This window comes from Balaenoptera ricei, chromosome 1, assembly GCF_028023285.1.
Source record: "Balaenoptera ricei isolate mBalRic1 chromosome 1, mBalRic1.hap2, whole genome shotgun sequence".
NCBI lineage: Eukaryota > Metazoa > Chordata > Mammalia > Artiodactyla > Balaenopteridae > Balaenoptera > Balaenoptera ricei.
In genome coordinates this window covers 129,718,059-129,738,795 of record NC_082639.1, presented here as the reverse complement: position 1 = coordinate 129,738,795, position 20,737 = coordinate 129,718,059, and the positions used below count along the sequence as shown (strand labels likewise).

The 20,737-nt window shown below is 36.1% G+C and overlaps 1 protein-coding gene across 4 annotated transcripts in view; it reads right to left on the bottom strand.

Moving 5' to 3' along the window:
- Window positions 1-20,737, bottom strand: part of POU2F1 (POU class 2 homeobox 1) — a 178,598-nt gene that overhangs the window by 27,614 nt on the left and 130,247 nt on the right. For 3 of the 4 annotated variants that reach the window (XM_059935530.1, XM_059935557.1, XM_059935539.1), the window contains exons 5-12: window positions 20,250-20,369; window positions 17,893-18,081; window positions 16,324-16,450; window positions 15,112-15,206; window positions 9,222-9,395; window positions 4,759-4,900; window positions 2,741-2,886; window positions 1,288-1,467 (exon numbers count right to left, since the gene is read on the bottom strand). In XM_059935530.1, coding sequence (XP_059791513.1) covers window positions 1,288-1,467; window positions 2,741-2,886; window positions 4,759-4,900; window positions 9,222-9,395; window positions 15,112-15,206; window positions 16,324-16,450; window positions 17,893-18,081; window positions 20,250-20,369 — 1,173 coding nt within the window. The remainder of the gene's footprint in view (window positions 1-1,287; window positions 1,468-2,740; window positions 2,887-4,758; window positions 4,901-9,221; window positions 9,396-15,111; window positions 15,207-16,323; window positions 16,451-17,892; window positions 18,082-20,249; window positions 20,370-20,737) is intronic. The other variant, XM_059935547.1, reaches the window with a different exon arrangement.

Below are 20,737 nucleotides of genomic sequence, written 5' to 3'. Positions count from 1 at the left end.
TCCTGGAATTGAGAAAACTGGCTTATGTTGAAAGGTTCCTTTTGAATAGATGGTTTTTCACTGATGTTATTAATGGCTTTGCCCAAGTTTTAAAAAGAAACTAATAAAAACAAATTTCCATATTTCAATAGTGTTGAGCAAGACAGAAATATTATACCAGTTATAAACTTAATCTAAACAAGAAAACTATTCACGGGGATCATGGGATCTGGGGTTCTTGTATTGCTTCTATTTTCAACTATGTGGGGACAAGACTGTCTTGGTTTTGTTTTTAATGAAATGATATTAAGGAAAGAATGTAAAACAAATTTTTTAAAACTGACAGTTTCTTTTTGAAATAAGATAAATATTTCTACATTTTTGTAAGAAACATTGCCTTCCTTCTATCCTTCCCTCCTTCTTCTAGAACAAATAAATCCAAAATACAAAATAGTCACCTACATAAAAGTGTATGTAATGACTATCTTTTTTGTAACTACTATCTCATGAACTTTATGATTAAAGCCTCACCATTTAACAACCATAGCCTTCATTTAACAAACTAGTAAGTGCTATTAATGATGACCTTAGTTTGAAAAGCCTGCCGGTATAGAATAATATTCAAATAAATTAAAAATAAATTAACAAGAAAGTATCAGAAATGCAAACTCAACAATATTCCTATCTTTGGAATCCTGGTTGGAAATGTGGCACCACATTTACAGTTGTCCTAAAGATCAAGGCAGTCACATGACCACTATATGTCCCTTCTGTCTAGGAATACTATTCTAATGTTAACAGCAGAGGTTACTCAGTGAGGTTATAAATAAAAGGCCCACATGTTTGTGAAAATCTGAGACAATTGTTTTAATACAAGTTCAGAGCTAAAGGTTATCTGGGAATTTGTTGTCACTTAATCATATATGTGTAAGTTTAATAAATTGAGCTTTAGAACCCAACATGAATAAGTGCAACTAAAGATTTTTTTATATAACTGGAATTAGCCACAAATTTACTCCCAGTTACAGAGTAACCTAATAAACTACATCAGAGAAGAGAATAATGGAACTGCAGAGAAACAGGAAAGGATTAAAACTGTTTGCTTTAAAAAAGAAAGATCAGTAAGTTCTTGGGTTAATAACAAGACATTTAATTACTTTTGTAACATTTAAAATATAAATTTATATATCTTTATTCAACATGAATATATACAATAAATTCCTATAATGAAATAAATTCATTTGATAGGGTATTTGTAAAATTGTAAAAATTAACCCTTGAGCACGCCTCCCTATTTTTCATCCTTACCAGTGAGGTCGGGCTGGGGAAAATTGCTTTGATAGGTGAGCTGCTGGTCCCACCACTGCTCGGTGGGTTGATTCTTTTTTCTTTCTGGCGGCGGTTACAAAACCAAACACGTATCACCTCCTTTTCCATATTAAGTTGATCAGCAATCATGGTGATCTCTTCCGAGGTAGGCTTTTGATTCTGAAGAGGAAGAAAAAAAATCACCTTTTGGAAAAACTTTTTGAACTACTGACATAACCATGTCATTAAATGAATAAACAAACGGGGAGGAGGAACAATAAGAGAATGAAATTGGGATATACAAGGCCATATTATTCCACTTTTAACAAAGAACTTCTATAGACAGACATTCTAATGAACATGTATTTATTAAATGTAGTCATATTAACTTAGAATAAGTTATTCTTGAATATTTATATATTTTTTATTTTAAGGGCAATTAATCGTGAATGAAACCAATACCTTATTTATTAGTGGGAATTTAAGAACTTCCCCAGTGCTTCATGCATATAATCTCACTTGGACAATGTGAGGCAGGCCATAAGCCTGTGGGGCAGGAAAGGCAGTTATTTTACAGATAAAGGGACTTCCGCTTAGGAAACCACGTAACTTGACCAATCACACAGTTAATAAGTGGCAGAGCAGATAAAGACTCCTGTTTCAGTGCTCCTTCCATGGTGCTCAAGGCTTTTCTGAATTAGAGAAGTCAAAATTTTGTTGGAAGCTTTGATTGTGATATTCCCTGGTACCAGAAAAAAAAAACAAACCAAAAAAAACATGCCAAATACCTGTTGAAATAACTTGAACTCTGTATCTCATCAAGGCCTTCAGTGTTCTGGTTCCAAACACTACAGTTTAGCCAAACCAAACTACTTGTGTTTCCCCTGATACATGTCATGGCTTTTCTCTCTGGATGCCTCTGCTTGAAGCACTTTCCTCCCACCTCTCCCTACCTGTGGAATCCCTGTGTATCCTACAGCAGCTGCTCCCTGCCTCTCTCACTTTGAGTGCTCACATGGAGCTCTAAGCCTCGTCTCTCCTGAACCCTGAAGCACTCTGGTTTTGTTTCCTTATGTTCAGTAACTTACTTGGTCTCATTGTCTCCAATATGTTTATAAGCATCCACTAGGGCTGAAGCTTTTAAGTCCATATTTTATGGTCTATGGCAGCGGTCCCCAACCTTATGGCACCAGGGACCAGTTTCATGGAAGACAATCTCTCCACGGATGGGAGTGGAGGGGGTGGGTGTGTGTATGTGGATGGCTCAGGTGGTAATGCAAACTATGGGGAGCCGCAGGTGAAGCTTTGCTCACTCGCCCGCCACTCACCTCCTGCTGTGCGGCCCGGCTCCTAACAGGGAACCAGGGACCTCTGGGGACGCCTGGTCTAGGGCACTTAACAATAGTATTATACAGACAACTCCATGTATATGAAAAGTAAAAACCTCACTAACCTCCAAGAAACTCTTCTCTAAGGCCACACGGATGTTGGTCTCTATGCTGGTGCGTTTCTTCCTCCTACGGTTCAAGCCCTCAATTCCCATCCCTGGAGAATTCAGGGCACTTGGGCTGGAGAGAGCCGAATCAGATGAGAGGTTCTCTGTAAGAAAGAAAACACATAAATCAAATCAGCTGAGCATGATTCATGCACACGATACATGTATTAACAACAACAAAACTGACCAAAGTATTTTAGGCTAAAAGCAAGTATGAAAGGTTTTCATAACCTACATTAAAATACTGTTCACTACCATGGATCTTTCTGCTGTTCTTTTTTTTTTGTATTTTTTTTTAAAATTTTTATTTATTTATTTTTGGCTGTGTTGGGTCTTCGTTTCTGTGCGAGGGCTTTTCTCTAGTTGTGGCAAGCAGGGGCCACTCTTCATCGCGGTGCGCGGGCTTCCCACCATCGCAGCCTCTCCCGTTGTGGAGCACAGGCTCCAGACGCGCAGGCTCAGTAGTTGTGGCTCACGGGCCTAGTTGCTCCGCAGCATGTGGGATCTTCCCAGACCAGGGCTCGAACCTGTGTCCCCTGCACTGGCAGGCAGATTCTCAACCACCGCGCCACCAGGGAAGCCCCTTTCTGCTGTTCTTATTGGCATTCTTTGTCTCAGGATGGTTGACTGTACTGTCATTGCTATTCTTTGATCTGTTTCTGAAAAAGCAGAAGTTTACTATTCCTATCCTTACTCTCAGCTCTACCTCTTCTGAGCTCTGCTCTTATGTTTTGGTTTTGTTTGCTTATTTGTTTATTAGCTCTAGGGATAAAAGGAAGAAAGCTTTTTGGAAATTATCAAATGTTTAACATTTATCTTGCAAATGACCTCTCATTTTATTTCACTGGTATTCCTCCCCTTCCCCCCAAAGCAAACAAATAATGAAACATTTCTAAACTATTTAAAGTTTAAACAAGGTTCTGTCATTTAACAGTTTAATGACCCTGAGCATGTCACAGACATCTCTGAGTTTCTTTCCACTCTCTATATAAAATGAGATAGAGGGGGCAGACCAGCGGTTCTCACCTGTGGAACTCAGAAAGATTCCAGATGCTGAGGCCATACCCAGAACTACGAAATCAGACTGTCCAAGGTTGGGAGTTACAGGTTTGTCTTTTCCAAAGACCTGAATTTTGTTCACATCTACAATGAGAACCATAGTCTAGGGGATCTCTATGGTTTCTTACAGCTCTCATGGTCTATGATTCCGTGACTCAAAATTCAAAATTTCCAAAGGGAAACTTCAGCACAAAACACATAAGTTAAAACTAACAGCTCAATTTATGTATGAAATTGGTGGTCATTTTTTAAAAATTGAAGTATAGTTGATTTACAATATTGTGTTAGTTTCAGGTATACAGCAAAGTGATTCGGTTACATATATTTTTTCAGATTATATTCCATTATAGGCTATTATAAGATACTGAATATAATTCCCTGTGCAATACAGCAGATCCTTGTTGCTTATCTATTTTATGTATAGTAGTCGTTTGCATTTATTAAACTCATACTCCTAATACGTCCCTCCCTCCCTCTCCCATTTTGGTAACCGTTAAGTTTGTTTTCTATGTCTGAGTCTGTTTCTAAATGAATATAGACTCATTTGTATTATCTGTTAGATTCCACACATAAGTGATATCATATAGTATTTGTCTTTGACTTATTCACTAAATTTAATATTCTCTAGGTCCCCTCTTCAACTTCCTTCAACTGTCTCTCACCCTGGGCTCAAATACAAGAAATATTCCAAAGCTAAAAATTATTGCTGATTATGTACCTTGTAATTACTAGCCTACTTAAATGAATTAGGTCTCTGATTTATGTAGTCATAATTTATATTGATCCTCCAAAGATTGTGAGCTTCAAGGTTCTGTAGTACCAATAATGTAATAAGAAATATAAACCCCAATTAATACGACAATCCCTCCTATACAATTTCAATGAACAATGAGGAAATGTTTTATACATTCACCCACCTGCATCATTTAGCCACTTCTCCAAAAGTGGCTTTAACTTGCACATGTTCTTAAAGCTGAGGTTCAAGGCTTCAAAACGAGAGATGGTAGTTTGGCTGAAGTCATTTCCATACAGTTTACCCATAGCGAGCCCAACATCGCCCTGCAGAATAATACAGAACAGGAGAGGGGAGAGAAAGAGAGAGAGAAAAGATTCATCTAATGTTATGGTCTTCACTCGAGGGTGCTGCTCCAATAACTGTTCTAGACAAAGAATCAGCAATCATTCCATTTACTGGGTCCTACAAAAACATCCATTCCTAAGCTGAGCACAGTATTCCAGTGAGGGCTCTGTTAGGTCTTGACTGTGACAACATTCAAAACTGTTCCATATTCTCTCCATCTTGAATCTCTTCTTGCTACCTATGTAATAATTGAGATATCAAGTGTTTCTACTAACTCTCAAAAGGTGGTGCTGATATTCTACCAAGTCCCTTAATTGATGCAACCAAAGTGATCTAAGTAATCTTTAAAAATCAGTTAACCTGTATCACCTACAGGGTTAATAGATGTAACTGTCTGGATAACCTTAGGTATTTCTGAACTAACCAAACTTCCCATAAATCACTTTAAAATTTAGAAATAATGCCTCATTCTTTTATTTTTTTCCTGTAAAGTATTTCTGGAAGCAGTGAAAAAAATCTCCTTTCCACCCTTAGTTTGGATTTCAAAGTTTGTTACAAAAACCAGGTATTCTAAAAAGACTACTTTTGTAACCATTATAGAGCTAGAAATTCACAGTAGAGAGGTTTGACCCATTTAGTCAGACCTTTATGGGCACTGGAAACTTGGTAACCTTACAGCAATAGAACAATGATCCCCTGAATATATTACAAAAAATATCTTTCTCTATAAGCCTATAACCTTTGAAACGTATAGAGTGCTTTTCCTCCAGCTGAATCTCTCTTGTTAAAGCTGAAAAAGGCATATCTGAATAGTTATTGTATATATAGATAATAGAAGCTCATGGGGTGGAAATAATTCACGCTCTCATTTCAGTTAGTTCAGTGACAGGGCAGAAAAGCAACGTTTCTGGTCCAAAATACTACATAGCTAATTCCACTAGAGACAGCCAACTCCCAACTATCCTGACAAAACTCATTTTGAATTAGGATTATTCCAGTCCTTTGATTTCTCTCCCCTACAATCCATATTTTGGATAGTACATTGTTTATTAGCACCTGCGTTAGGGGTTAGTCAGGGAAAAGAAAACATTTCTTTTTAAACTCCAATTTCTTAGTGGTGAGCAACTTCTGATAAAAAGTTTAACAGAGGAGAAATGTTAGAACTATAAGATAAAATGAGACATTGAGAATACCTGAACTCCAACTGATCTATATTCTAATCTTTCCCATAGGATAGATGGGAATTTAAATAACCACCAGCCACATGTGGTTATTTAAATTTAAATTAATTCAAAATCAGATAAATTAAAAATTTAGCTCCTCAGCACTACTAGCCACCTTTCAAGTACTCAACAGCCACATGTGGATAGTGGCTATTGTACTGGATGGCACAAACACAGAACATTTCCATCATCACAGGAAGTTTTACTGACAGTTCTAAATACACTATCTCACAGAAGTAGAGCAAAAGTAGACTGCTTATTGACTTCCTTCCAACTGTAGTAAAACCCAAAGAACCAGGACGGTGTGAGTAGAGCATAAGTGTTATCCATTATCTCTATATACAAATGTATCTATAAACATATTTATAGATTTTATCTATAGCGTTATCTCTATACATTTATTAAAGCTTACTTCATTTAGTCAACAAATATTCACTAGGTGCCTACTACATGTCAGGCACTAAACTATGCTTTGTGTGTCACATATATTCATGTCTTGGTCACTTTATTTGTTTAGATTATAGCTTCCTAGAAAACTAAGGCCAACTAAACCCTGTAACTCTTTGAATGTAAGACCTGCTGTAGAAGTCAGACGGTAATAAATGTTTTCTGACATTATAATTGCATAATTCACTAAAAATTTTTCACAAACTTCTGTAATACCTTTCTATGAAAAGTAACAATAATGACAATTTAAAAAAATGAAATACCTATTCAAAAATCACATCATAATAAGAAACAATGCCTTCAGTTGTTGGTTGGAAATAAAGCTATGCCATCAGCTAACTAAAACTATGGCAATAAATGACAAATCCACTTGACTGAGATTTATAATACAATTGTACTTCACATTTAAAGGATTTCATTGACTAAAAAGCAACAGGTACCTCAGTTAATATACTAATTTTCACTAATTTGATATAAGCTTGGTTTAGTGCTTTTGTAACTCACAACCACCTTAGGTTCTCCCCCTCACAAAAGTAAATGTTTGAAGCAGTTGACTCATACCTAATCTGAACTATATTATATCCCTAATCTGAACTATACTATATCTGAACTATATTACATATACATATTTTAAAAAGCAAAGGAAAAAAGGAACAAAGACTGGGATTAGGAAATAATGTATCACATATGATGGATGGTGTTAGACTATGGCATGCCTTCTAATTATGTAATGACATCTACAGTAATCCTTAATAACCAATTATAAAGTTAGAAAACAACTACTGTTTAAAACACCTAATAACATGTATATTTACTCAGAGAATAGGGATTTGTTTGTTTGTTTGTTTCAACTAATAACTGGAATGTCTAACTTACCCTCTGTGTGTGTGTGTAAATAAATTAGATACAAAGCAATGTTTAAAAAACTATAGTTGAGGTATCTGACTTAAAAACAAAGGTTGATCTTCCCATTCTGCACCAGTAATTTTGTGCCTTAATCCACACAGTCAAGGTTTGTGAAATGTTGCCACTGCTAAAGTCAAAGTCATTTTGAAAACTAAGGAAGAGCTGTGCCAAGTAATAGAATAAAACCATACAGCAGAACACCAGACCATAGGGAAGCTCTTTTATAGAAAAAGGAGAGAGAGAGAGAGAAAGAGCAACAACCCTGGCAGTATGTTGGGTCAAATGCCACAAAAAGGCAAACCACTATCTGGGTAAAAGTTAAAGATTTTTAAAGGTCTTAACATCCCTGGCATATCACTCAGGCAACAATCTCCTAGGAAACGTAAGAGTATGCTGTGCTAATAGCCTAAGAGCTGAAGCATTGCTAAACATGCCAACCTTATACTTATTTAAGCTTATTAATTTACCCCTATCAATCTAGTTGTATCTTTTAGCTTTCTTTTTGAAAACAAGCCACATGGTTTAGATGTTTCAAAAGTACTAAAATCTTTCTGAATTGTAATTTGTTTCTTCACAACTGAGACTCCTCACAAACATAAGTGCATTTTCTCTAAAATTACATCTATTAAAAAAAAAATTTTATGTTCTCAATAAATAGTTTCTTTGAGCAAAAATAAATTACCAAAGAAATACAAGGAATAAAAGCCTGTTCTTAAAAACACAGGGATGTCATTTTGGAGGAGCCCAGTGACCGCACTAGGCTCACTAGTGAGGAGGCGGCGCACTACTGTACGTTCAACATAAAATAATTTGTATAGTATTTAAGTGGTGGCTTAAATTTCAAACAGTAATTATATTCTCTGGGAAAAAACCATCATGTTTCTCCTGATTCCATTAAAATGCCCAATCCAATCTATACTTCAGTAATTTTATTTCACCTAATGATCCTGTATCATTTTACATAAATGTCATTCAGTTTAATTCTTTTCCTGCTTTAAAAAGTATTACTTGTGACAGGTTAATTAAAGAGTGAGTCAGTAGGAGTGCTTGGGAAAAAACCCATATACCCCAACACCTGTTTAAACCATTAAGCTTATTATACTTTAAAAGCCCTCTGCTAGGTGACATTTTAAAAAATTAACTTGGAATTTTCATCTTCAACAGATTCCCATTTGATTAATCAGTGTCAGTTCGGGCTTATTGTGTGTGTGTGTGTGTGTGTGTGTGTGTGTGTGTGTGTGTCCACCACCCCTTTCTCTCTTCCAAAAAATGGTTTTAAAAAAGTCTTTCAAACATTTCCCCTTTCAGCTACTATAAAAGACCTTGTAATCTTTACTCCTCTCAATCTTACACATATGTAGCACGAAGGTCTAGAACCACATGTTTTTCAAATAACAAAGCCCTCAGTATAGTTATATCATCCTCCAACATAATCTTTTAAATTCTCACCATGTACTGGTATAATTCTAATTTCAGAGGCCTATGTTCTGAGAGAAATCTTAACGATTTTAACCTAACAGTAAATTATAAATTTATAAATGAATACATACGATGAAAGTCTAAACTTACAAATGCAGAAAATGGCTAACAAAAAGTTACAGTGTAAAACTGAAAAAGAAGGCTGAGAAATATATTGTTCCTTTGAAGTCTCTTTGGACATGGAAAGCAAATATCTGGACCCAGCCAAGGAGGGAAACCTAAGTTAAAGGTGGGTTCATCTTACCTGAGTGAATCCAAGTTTGATTCGTCTTTGTTTGAAGGTCTTGGCAAATTGCTCAAGCTCCTCAAGGTCACTGGGCTCCTCCAAGCTGGGAGTATCAATTCGCTTTGGCGTTGACTGGCTCTGTGGAAGTGTCTGAATTGGGGTTGCTGCTATTGTGCGTGTTGGGGTGGCTGGCTGTTAGAGAAGGAACAGAAGAATAAGAACAAACATACACCACAATATTTAAGATTACATCTGGAATGGCTGCAAGTAAACAATTTAAGGAAACGGCTGTATTCAAGAACTAAGAAGACCATGTGTCACTGTAGAAGGTACAACATAATACCCAGTGAGAAAAGCAGAGTGTGATGCTATATACACTATAATTACAGTTAAGGTTAAACATGTAAGTCTATGGAAAAGACCTGAATACACAAAACTGAAATCCATTGTCTTTGGGTTTTCAAATGGTTTGAATACATGCATCTCATGCCATTTAATAAATCAGTCTTTATTTTTAAGAATCTGTATCATAAACATGCCACTTAAACTATAAGTTTCAAAACAGCAGAGACCATACCTGTCTTATCACTATCATATCTCCAACTTGTAACACAATATTATAAAAAATACATAAGATTATTAAAACTATTTTAAGGGGGAAAAGTAAATCACCTACAGTTTAAACAACTTAATAGCTTCACTTCTGCCTACTTGTTCAAGTTTTCGTACATAGAGCTACATTTTTTATGCTGTTTTTAATTTGTTGCACTAAATTTAATCTGTAAATGTTTCTCACAAATTACAATTTTCAAATCTTTACTAACAAGGCATACATCCCACACATCAGAGTAATTTTTTTTTTTTTTTAGTATTTGTTTATTTATTTATTTATGGCTGTGTTGGGTCTTCGTTTCTGTGCGAGGGCTTTCTCTAGTTGTGGCAAGTGGGGGCCACTCTTCATCGCGGTGCACGGGCCTCTCACTATCGCGGCCTCTCTTGTTGCGGAGCACAGGCTCCAGACGCACAGGCTCAGTAATCGTGGCGCACAGGCTCAGTAATCGTGGCTCACGGGCCCAGCTGTTCCGCGGCACGTGGGATCCTCCCAGACCAGGGCTCGAACCTGTGTCCCCTGCATTGGCAGGCAGATTCTCAACCACTGCGCCACCAGGGAAGCCCCAGAGTAATTTTATAAAATATGATTAATACATTGGAATGGACCATAGGGCATAAAATCGAAGAGTAAACTTTTTTTATTTAATTGAGGTATGACTGACATACAAAAAAGTTGTACACATATAATGTACACATCTTGATGAGTTTGAAGATAAGTAAACACCCATGAATATATACCATCACCATATACAATGCCCTAAATTTATCCATTACCCCTAGAAGTTTTCATCCTCCCTCAGATCTACATTCTTAACCTTAACTGTAATTATGGTAACATAATTTTATACTCTGCTTTTCTCACTTAACATTATGTTTTAATTTTTTTCCCTATGTTGTTTCAATCATCGTAATTATCATTTTCAAAGGCTGACTGAAAGGCAATATTATCATAATTTATTTAACAATTTCGTCATTGCTAGGCACTTTTTCATTTGTTTTCACTAACAGGTAACACCACAATGAAAAACTTTGTGCATACAGTTCTTTTTTCCACCTTTGTAATTAGTTCTTTGAGATAAATTCACAAAGGATTTTCTATAACTGGATAAAGAGTACACCATAAACAATTTCATGGCTTTTGGTACACATCATACATAATGCTGGTTCTCACTATACCATGTTCTCCACATGATTTGTATTAGCAGTTTTTAAAAATGTTTTGCTAACTCAGGGAGTAAATTGTACTTTGCTGTTTCCTTAATTCATATTTCTCTTATTACTTAAAGCCAAATTTTCCCCACATGTTAATTATTATCTGTATTTCGTTTCATGTGAATTGAACTTACATCCGTAACCCATGTGTATATTAATGATATCCTCATTCTCATCCTTATCCTTAAAGAGCTCAATCAAATGTTATAGATAAAGTCTTTGTCTGTTGTATTAATACAAGTAATTTTCCCAATCTGCTTTTTTCCTTTTATTTTTCAGTGTACATAAGTCTTAAATTATCATTAGGGTGAACTTTTGTTTTTTTCCTTTCTAATATCTTCTGTTGCTTCAAATCTGAGAAAGCTTTGACTTATTTCTAACTTGGATAAAATTCCTTTTAATATTCTGCTAGCTCCTTCTATGTCTTTTAAAATATTTAATTACTGAAATTCATCTAAAGTTTATTTGGGGACATGAGGGTATAATCTATTTTTTTTTTTAAAAGAAAATATTAAATCTCCTTATTACACAAACACAAGGCTACACTGTTTTACTCACAACCTCTGAGTAGAACCCACCCTTCTGAGCATTCACTACTGGGATGTGCTGCCCTGACTCTGCATCATAACTGCTCAGTTAACCCCTCCTGTGAACAGAAGCCCAGGTGAGAGATTATAGGACAAGATTACAGATGACGTCTATGGTTATGTGCTTTTTTCTTGTAATTTAAATGGGTCATATACCCCTAACTTTGACCTCATTAGTAATATGCTTTCTCCAACTGAACTAACTGGCCCTGAAAACTGCACAAGAGCAATTACACAGGCCTACACCTGGGGTAAGTTCCTCTCTATCATCCTGCTTCAATGAAGACAACAAAATTCATCTCTCTGGCCGTTGACACTGAGAAAATTTTTATATGACCATCTGGAGGAGCCCAAAACTGTACCAACCATATTAGAGTCCTAAGTGGTTGTAACTTCCCACTGAAACTGATTGATAAGTAGAGGTGAGTCTCAACTATCAGATGGTTGCTTCATTTCTAGGCTTGAAGTAGCCCCGTTCTCAAATAATATAGCACTAAAAATAGCTTGGGTACCTTTTGGTGGGGTGGTTACACATAAGTTACCCCAACTCCAGAAACCTCAGGCTGGACTGGGCCATATCTAGAAATAGTAGAGTAAAATTCAGTGAGCAGGAGTCAGGATGAAGCTACAACAGCCCTGCCACTGTTTACAAAGCTTGTAGGCCAGGAAGGAATTGCTGGTATAGGCTTTTTTCCAACCTCATTTTTATAATTCAGCTTATTCACAGTTAAGTGCACCATTTAAAAGTGTACAGTTTGATGTGTTTTGACAACTATATAGTCATATAACTGCTACCACAATTAAGATGCAGAATACTTCCATCACCCCCAAAAGTTTCCTTGTGTCCTTTGCTGTCAATCCCCACCCCCAGCCCCCATCCCCTGGCAACCACTGATACAATTTCTGTCCCTATAGTTTTGTCTACTGTAAAATGCCATATAAATTGAATCATAGAGTATACAGTCTTTTATGTTTGGCTTCTTTCACTTAGCATAATGCTTCTGAAATTCATACATGATGTTGAATGTATCAGAAGTACATTTCTTTCTATGGCTGAGTAGCATTCCATCATATAGATATGCCCAAATTCATGTTATCTATTCACCAGCTGATGAATGTTTAGGCTGTTTCCACTTTGGGGTGATTACGAATAAAACTGCTATGAACAGTCAGTCATACACAGGTCTTTGTGTGGACAAATGCATTCATTTCTAAGAGTAGAACTGCTGAGTCATAAGGTACATGTATATTTAACTTTATAAGAAACTGCCAAGATGTTTTCCAAAGTCTCTGTACCAATTTGCAACCCCACAGGCAATATAAAAGAGCTGTAGTTGCTTTATATTCTCATCAACACTTGGTATTATTATAGTCTTTTTAATTTTGCCCATTCTAATGGGTGTGTAGTGATATTTCTTTTGCATTTTCCTGATGACTAATAATTTTGAGCATCTTTTCATATGCTTATTGGGTATTTACGTGCCTTCTTTGGTGAAGTATCTTCAAGTATTTTGCATACACTCCCTTTTAAAAAAAACCACGTTGTCTTATTGAGTTGTATGAGTTCTTTATATATTCTGGATACAAGTCTTTTATTAGATACAAGTTTTAAGAATATTTTCTTCCAGTCTGTGGCTTTTCTTTTTATTTTTTCAACAGAAGCTTTTAATTTTTATGAAATTAAATTTATCATTTGTTTTCTTTTACAGTTAGTGCTTTTTGTGTCTCACTTAAGAAATCACTATCTTACACAAGGATACAAAGATTTTCCCCTAAGTTTTCTTCTAGAAGTTTAGGTCTGCAACCCTTTTCAAATTAATCTTTGTGTATCATTGTGAAATAAAGAGTAAGGTTCATTTTTTTTTTTTTTGCCTATGGCTAGCAAATTGTTTCAGCACCTGAAACAAGACTTTCCTTTTCCCACTGAAATCCTTAGGCACCTTTGTGGGAAATCAGTTGGCTCTATATGTGTGAGTGTACTGGACTTCTGTTCCATTTCTATTCATATGCCATTACCACACAGTCTTTATTACTGTATTTTATAATAATTCTTGACAGCAACTTTCTTACTTTTCAAAATTGTTTGGCTATTCTATGTCCTCTACAAGCCTGTACAAATGTTGGAAACACCATGCAAATTTCTACAAAGAAAGTCTGTAGATATTAATTGGGACTGTGTTGAATTTATAGATCAGTTTGGAGAGAACTCACATTTTAACAACCAAAGTCTTCATGAACACATTATATCTCTCCATTTATTTAGGTCTTCTTCAATTTCACTCAGCAAGATTTTGTAGTTTTCAACATATAGGTTTTACAAATGTTCTGTTAAATTTATCCCTAATTACTGTAAATATTTTTCTTCTTAATTTCAATTTCCAAATGATTGTTAAATATTGATTGTTAGTATATAGATTTTTGTATATTGACTTTGTATCCTACATACTTGCTAAACTCAATTATTAATTCCAGCAACTTTTTTGTAGATTCCTTGGATTTGGATTCCTTGGATTTGGATTTTCTACATAGACAATCATGTCATCTACCAATTAAGACACTTTACTTCTTCCTTTCTAGTCTATATGTCCTTTATTTATTTTTCTTGTCTTATTGCCTTGCTAGGCCCTTCAGTGCAATGCTGAATAAAAGTGGTAACAGTGGACATCCTTGCCTTGTTCCTGATCTTAGGGAGAAAGTATTCAGTCTTTATGATGGTTTTTCCTGTAGATGCCTTTTAGCAGGTTGGGAAAGTTACCTCCTAATTCCTAGAAGAGTTTTTATCATAAACAGTTGTTGAATTTTGTCAAATCTAGTAATTTGTTAGTATTAACTGATAACTTCCACGATTATGGACAAAGAGAATCAGAGATGGAAGGGGAATTCAGGATCAGCTAGCTCAATCACCTAATTTACCTATGAGGAAACAGAGGTGCAGAGAGGTGAAATGACATGCTCAAAATCACAGCTAGGAAAGAAACAGAACTAGATCTAAAGCTTAAACCTCTAGATGCCTAGACCTGCCTAGACCCTCTAGATGCCTTAAACTCTGGTAAAAATTAGCTAAAGCAACATCTGAAAGTTGAGATGGAATAAAACACAGAGATAAGAGCTTCTTTGCAGTTTCTGAGAAAGACCAAAGGGCAATGATGGGTTTTAACTCAGGCTCTAGGTCTAGCTCAAGTGGTAATCTCTACTGCCAAATATCAGGGTGGGGAAGGTGGTCAAACAGCCAGAACTCATTACTCATTTGGTGCTAACACAGTTATTCTTTATGAAAATGTAAGAAAATAGGGACTCCTTGAAGATTTTCAAAGACTACATCAATTTGGTAGCACTGCTTTATCAAGCTGATAAGCCTAGCTTTGAAACTTTGGTGAGTTTTTGAAAACTATTTGAAGTATTTTTATTAAGGGGTTGTGGTTTTAAGTTAAACACATCCCCAAAGAGTCTCAAGACAACAGGATAAAAGAAAGCAACCCTCATGGAAGAAAACCGACCTGGGAGGTGAGGGTGATGCTTGGCTGCGACTGTAGGAGGTTGGCTTGGCTTTGCTGAGGTAGTTGCGTTAAAAGATTTTGCGCTTGCAGGAGACCTGTAAAACACAAACATATTATGTCAAACATTAAAGATTACCTTGAACAAATGGCAAAAGAAAAAATGAGAAAGTGAAGTGAAAATTTCCAACTGATCGCCTGATAGTCTTACTGGTCTTAAAACTCTTAATGTCTTATTTGCCTAAAATTCAGTCTTGTTAAATACAATTTGGGCATGAAGATATGGAACAAACTAAAACTGGTAGATGTCTTTAGCGTAACCTGAATAACCTCTCTGATTGGCCAATTCTTTATTTTACCAAGGAATGGATGAAAGTGAAGAAGTATTCTAAATGGAAGCAGCTTGAAACTCCAAAAAAAAAAAAAAAAAAAAAAAGCTCAACTTCTTAACCCAGAAGCCATTAGAAACAGCCAGTATATGCTGGGACAGAGAACTATCTAGTTCATTAAAGGGGCAGGCTATCCTATCCATTAAAAGTGGCATAGGTTATTTATACAACAAAAGATTTTGGAATGAATGATCAAGAAGAAAAAAGGCTAAAAAACAGAAATAATGAGGAATCAATAGAGATGCACTAATGTTCCTTGAAGCCTTGATACTCTGACACTGTCTATACTGATTGCATTACAAACATGATTGAATTTTATACAGCAGTAACACAACAATATTCAGCACTAAAAGGCTTTGAAGATATTTTTTATAATTCACAAAATTTGCACAATTTCTAACGTGACACTCTCTCCTTCTTAAACTTTAAAAGAAAACAAATGATTGTTAGAAGCGTATACTTACAATGCTCAGCCCATTCTTTGAACACATTCCCACGAAAAACTATCAAAACATAGAAGCAATTTATCCAATGTATGTTCAGCATGTTGAAGAATTTAATTTAGAATTTTGGCCAAACTCATGGTTCTCCTTACTGATTAAACAGATGAAAGGCAGTGAAGGATGACCTTCAATAATTAGGTATGCATGACAAAAAAAATATTTTTCTCAACATTAATACTGAGCTTAAAGTTAAATAAAATTTAATAAAAACACTGTTCTAATGGACAGCTTCTGGGCCAAAATGACAGTAGTCAGCATGTATGTCACCCAAGTGGACAGCCTTGGTGTACCGTACCACTAATAAGCTCTAAGGAGGCGCTCACCCTGCTGGCCCTGGGGCGTCTGTGAGATGATAAACTGCGCTGGTTGCAGGTTGGTGGTTGGATGTACCAACACAAACTGCTGCAGGTTGAGATTCTGCTGCTGAAGTTGTTGCAGTTGTTGCAGATCCTAAAAAATTAGGATTAAAACATGGATTGGAGACTCTGAAATAAAAGCTTGCTTAATCTTAACGTTCCCAGATGATGAATTCTGCCATCCAAATAAAGATTAAGAGTCAATATTTGACATTCTTATAAACTCCCAACAAGGATGTGCTCTGGGTGCATTCACAAAGCATGTGAAGAAACCTGGAGCTGCTACAAGGACTTGTTATTTCTGTGGGCATATGTTGTGTCGTGACTTATGCTATATCTAATTTTCAATAGTTATTTAAAATTCCCTCAGAACAAATGCTTATGGTTGTGTTTTTAACATGTAGAGACCAATATGGGTTTTTCTCTCAAGTGAGAAAAGAATATGTTGAGTTTTTAAGTGTTTGATTAGAGTTTTCTCTTGTTAAGCAAAAATTGAGAGTGCTACATCTGAACTTGCATCGATAAATTAACAGATTTATAATGATTCATGAAATGTGGCACCAGCCTATCTAACTCAACTGAGAAATCAGTGTAAAAATTAAAAAAAAATAGCTATTCATATAAAAATCTGATCTACAACATATTAAACTTGCTTATATTGGCCTAGTATTTTATAATTCTTAACATGCTTTCATGTATATTATCTTATTAGAATAATGTCAACATAGAGTCTCACAGCTTAGGCACTAAAAACATTTATTTGGTGATGAAAAAAATGGCCAAAATAAAAACATGATCTTGATAAAGATTGTATATAATAGTCATAAAGATTAGCCTGACAACTATTCTGTACACTTTTAGTTAATTGGTTCTTTTTTAATGTTTAGTCAAACTCTAGCTACAATTTAAGTCTATTTCTGAGCCTTCTCTGGGGGGATAAAGATAATTATCTGCACTAGACTCATAATGACTCTTCATACATTTCACTGATATGACTACTTATACTTTTTTCCTCTCCTTGAGATAAAGGATTTCATTTACCTTTTTTCCTCCTTGGTAGAACTGTCTATGCCTCTTAAATAAATTTTTATTATCTCTGGATACTTTGCCCTAAAATGCGAAAATTAAAGCCAAACAACACTCTAATGCAATTCTGCACAGAGCTAATCACTCTAGCAGAAAGACGATGTGCAGTTTCTCTCACACATGGGTGGCAGCATTCACTGCAGAGCACATGAAAGAACCCATGCCTGCTGTAATTAGCTAATTAAAATAAATACAGTAATCCCCTGCTTCAGAAATATGCCAGCCAATTATTCAAGAATTGTCACTTAATATAAACAGTTATTCAAATAATCAGTTATGTGTTTATAATATCAACTCAAATAAGCAAACAAATGTATTATTTCTAGTTCAGTGGTAAGAAGGCTACACCACTTACCTCACACTAACAATCAGAAAGTAAGCTTAATACCAAAGAAAACCTGCCATTTTATTCCTCCCTTCCTGCCTCGGCTATGAGAGTTACTCACTCACCTGTGCGATCTGGATGGGCTGAGACAGGGGGATCTGAGTCATGGGCGTGGCGGCGGAGGCTGAGATGGTGGCCCCAGCAGCACTGTGCTGTTGGCTGGCGGAATGCTGTTGCACTGCAGCAGCCAGCAGCTGTGCCTGTGCCTGTGCCTGCTGTAGTAATAACTGTTGCTGGGCTGGCGTCAAAGTCAGCTAAACAAAATCAGGACAAACAGTCGGAAAGGGTTGAAGGAGACTGGCCTCTAATGCAAGGCCACTGCTTTGAAGTAAGCAACTCACGTGGTATTAAACCTTAGCTACCCAACTTCACATGGCTAGCATGAGGCTAAAAATGTTCATCAGCCATCAAGCTACCAGTACCATCAGACCATTTAAATTAAAATGGTGGTCCTCACTCTGGACTTAATCATTCAAGCTTGTCCAAGGCCCTAGGGTTCAGGCAAAAAAGTAATTAACTAGTAAGCAAGAAAAAAAAGAATCAATGCTGACAGGATATGAAAAGAAATTTACACCCAACAGAACAGCAAGTGATTAGTCAGATGAATGAGGAACAAGGATGCTGGATCTGACCAGGAAAGAACTGATAAGGCCCAGCTGCTTCCCATTAGCATGAATCCCTGCCATATTCCATCATTTTCATTATGTCCTAAGATATGACTAAAGAATATGAGGTCCATTTGTTTCTTTTCCAAGTCCCTACAGCCTCCTCCCCAACAGCCTTTTCTGTTATTGAAAGCATGGGTCTCTGCAACTTTACATCCTCTTTCCAACACATTATCTCTGTGAAACAGGTGGTGACAGCCGCTCTCTTTACATGCAAATGAGTCCTAATGCCCAAGTAAGTTTAATAGAAGCTCCAGCCACTCTGAACCTGGAATCCCAAGTGTCTCCAACTATTGTAAACACTAGTCACTCAAAACAAAACCTAAAGAAAACAGGAAATGTATTTGAAGATTTAAACTTGCTTTCATAATGCAACTTATTTCAAACACACTTAAAGTGATAAGTATGTTCTACCTTCTTTTTGGTGACATGTTCTGATCAAACCAAGAAGGAATATTCTGAAGCACATGTACAGTCACTTAATGGCACAATCCTCTTTCAAAAAGGGTCCGATACAGTTTGTGCATTAGAGATATAAGAATCAAAATCAAATCATTCAAAAACCCAATACGCTTCGAGATACATGTTTATAAATATTTTATATAATATGTAAACATATATTAATCTCTACTGATGGGATTTTGTAAACAAGTTTGCAACAGTTCTTAAAAGAGCCTTCCACCACTGCCAAAACAAACTTAACTGAAATGAAGGAAATAAACAATTTTGTGGGTTGACACGATGTGAATTGAATAACAAATAACTTCCTTACCACTCCTCTCGATCCACCCCCCAAAAAGATAACTTAATAGACAAATTTTCAACATTGGAAAAATATTTTTAATGATGTCTCAGAGCGAAGACAGCTGAAAAGTTAAAGGCTTAATATATTTGCACAGGCCAATTTACTACCGATAAAAACAGATGACATTTATTGAATGCTACTATACGCCAAGCACTGTTCTATGAGTTTTATGTATGTTATTACTCTTAATCTTTAAAACAATATTGTTAGATAAGTATTATTAACATCTTCATTTAACTGAAGGAAAACTGAGGCCCAGAGAGATGAAGTAATTAGCCAATACAGTAAACTACAGAGCCAGGATACGAGATCAGAGGTTTCATTTTAGAACGCTATACGGTAACTTAAAATGTTTTTCTTTTGTAGGTACTAATCCATTACTCTGCAGTGATGTTATAACTCCAAACTGACAACTACAATTTCATCACTGTAACTGTCTCAACCACGGGATCGTGACGCCACTGCATGATGAAGCAACGGTTGAAACGTGAATTTTAAAAAGTCCTTAGTTTACCCAGAGCATATCTGCAATAGTAAGAAAAAATACCCTGAAAACTCGTGACAAAGATAGTTCCTTTCTCAGAGCTGCTCACGGTGCAGGAAGTTCCTTTAAAGACATAATAGTGCCAGGCACAGCCGTGTTACTGTCTGCTACAGCCAACAGTTCTAATCAGATATTGGCCAATGGCAGTGTTTTTTTTTTTTTAAAGATTTTTTTGGATGTGGACCATTTTTTTAAAGTCTTTATTGAATTTGTTACAATATTGCTTCTGTTTTATGTTTTGGATTTTTGGCAGTGAGGCATGTGGGACCTTAGCTCCCTGACCAGGGATCAAATCCACACCCCCTGCATTGGAAGGCAAAGTCTCAACCACTGGACCGCCAGGGAAGTCCCCCAATGGCAGTTCTGACACAGAGAAAGTTCGTTACAAATCTCTCAGTGAAAACTTACCCCAGTTATCTGTCCTCCAGCCAGCATGAGCTGGGTCTGGGGAATGGCTGCCTGCACTGAAGGCTGCTGGGAAGGCTGGCTTGGCTGCTGTGAATCCCCCGATTCTTCACTAGATTTAGACTGAGGTTTGGGGGGGGGGATAAAAGATTTAAAATAGTTGATTTTAAAAAAATGTACTCACAATTCCATGTTTTAAGAATTATTTACAATACAGACTTATCTAATCATGAGTTTTCTGATTTCACTCTTTTCCTTTCTTCTAAACCTTTGTATTTTCCTAATTTTACGTATTAAGTTTTCAGACTTTTTGTTCCAATATCAGCAAAGGTGCAATTATAATTTTTAAGAAGAAAAAATAATTTGGTCCTCCACAAGTCAACAGAATTTTTCACAAACCCAAATCCTCAACTCTGGAAATAAAGAGTAAGTGAAGAATACAATTTCAACCTATGTTTACATTAGACAGACCCTCCATTCCAATATTTTGA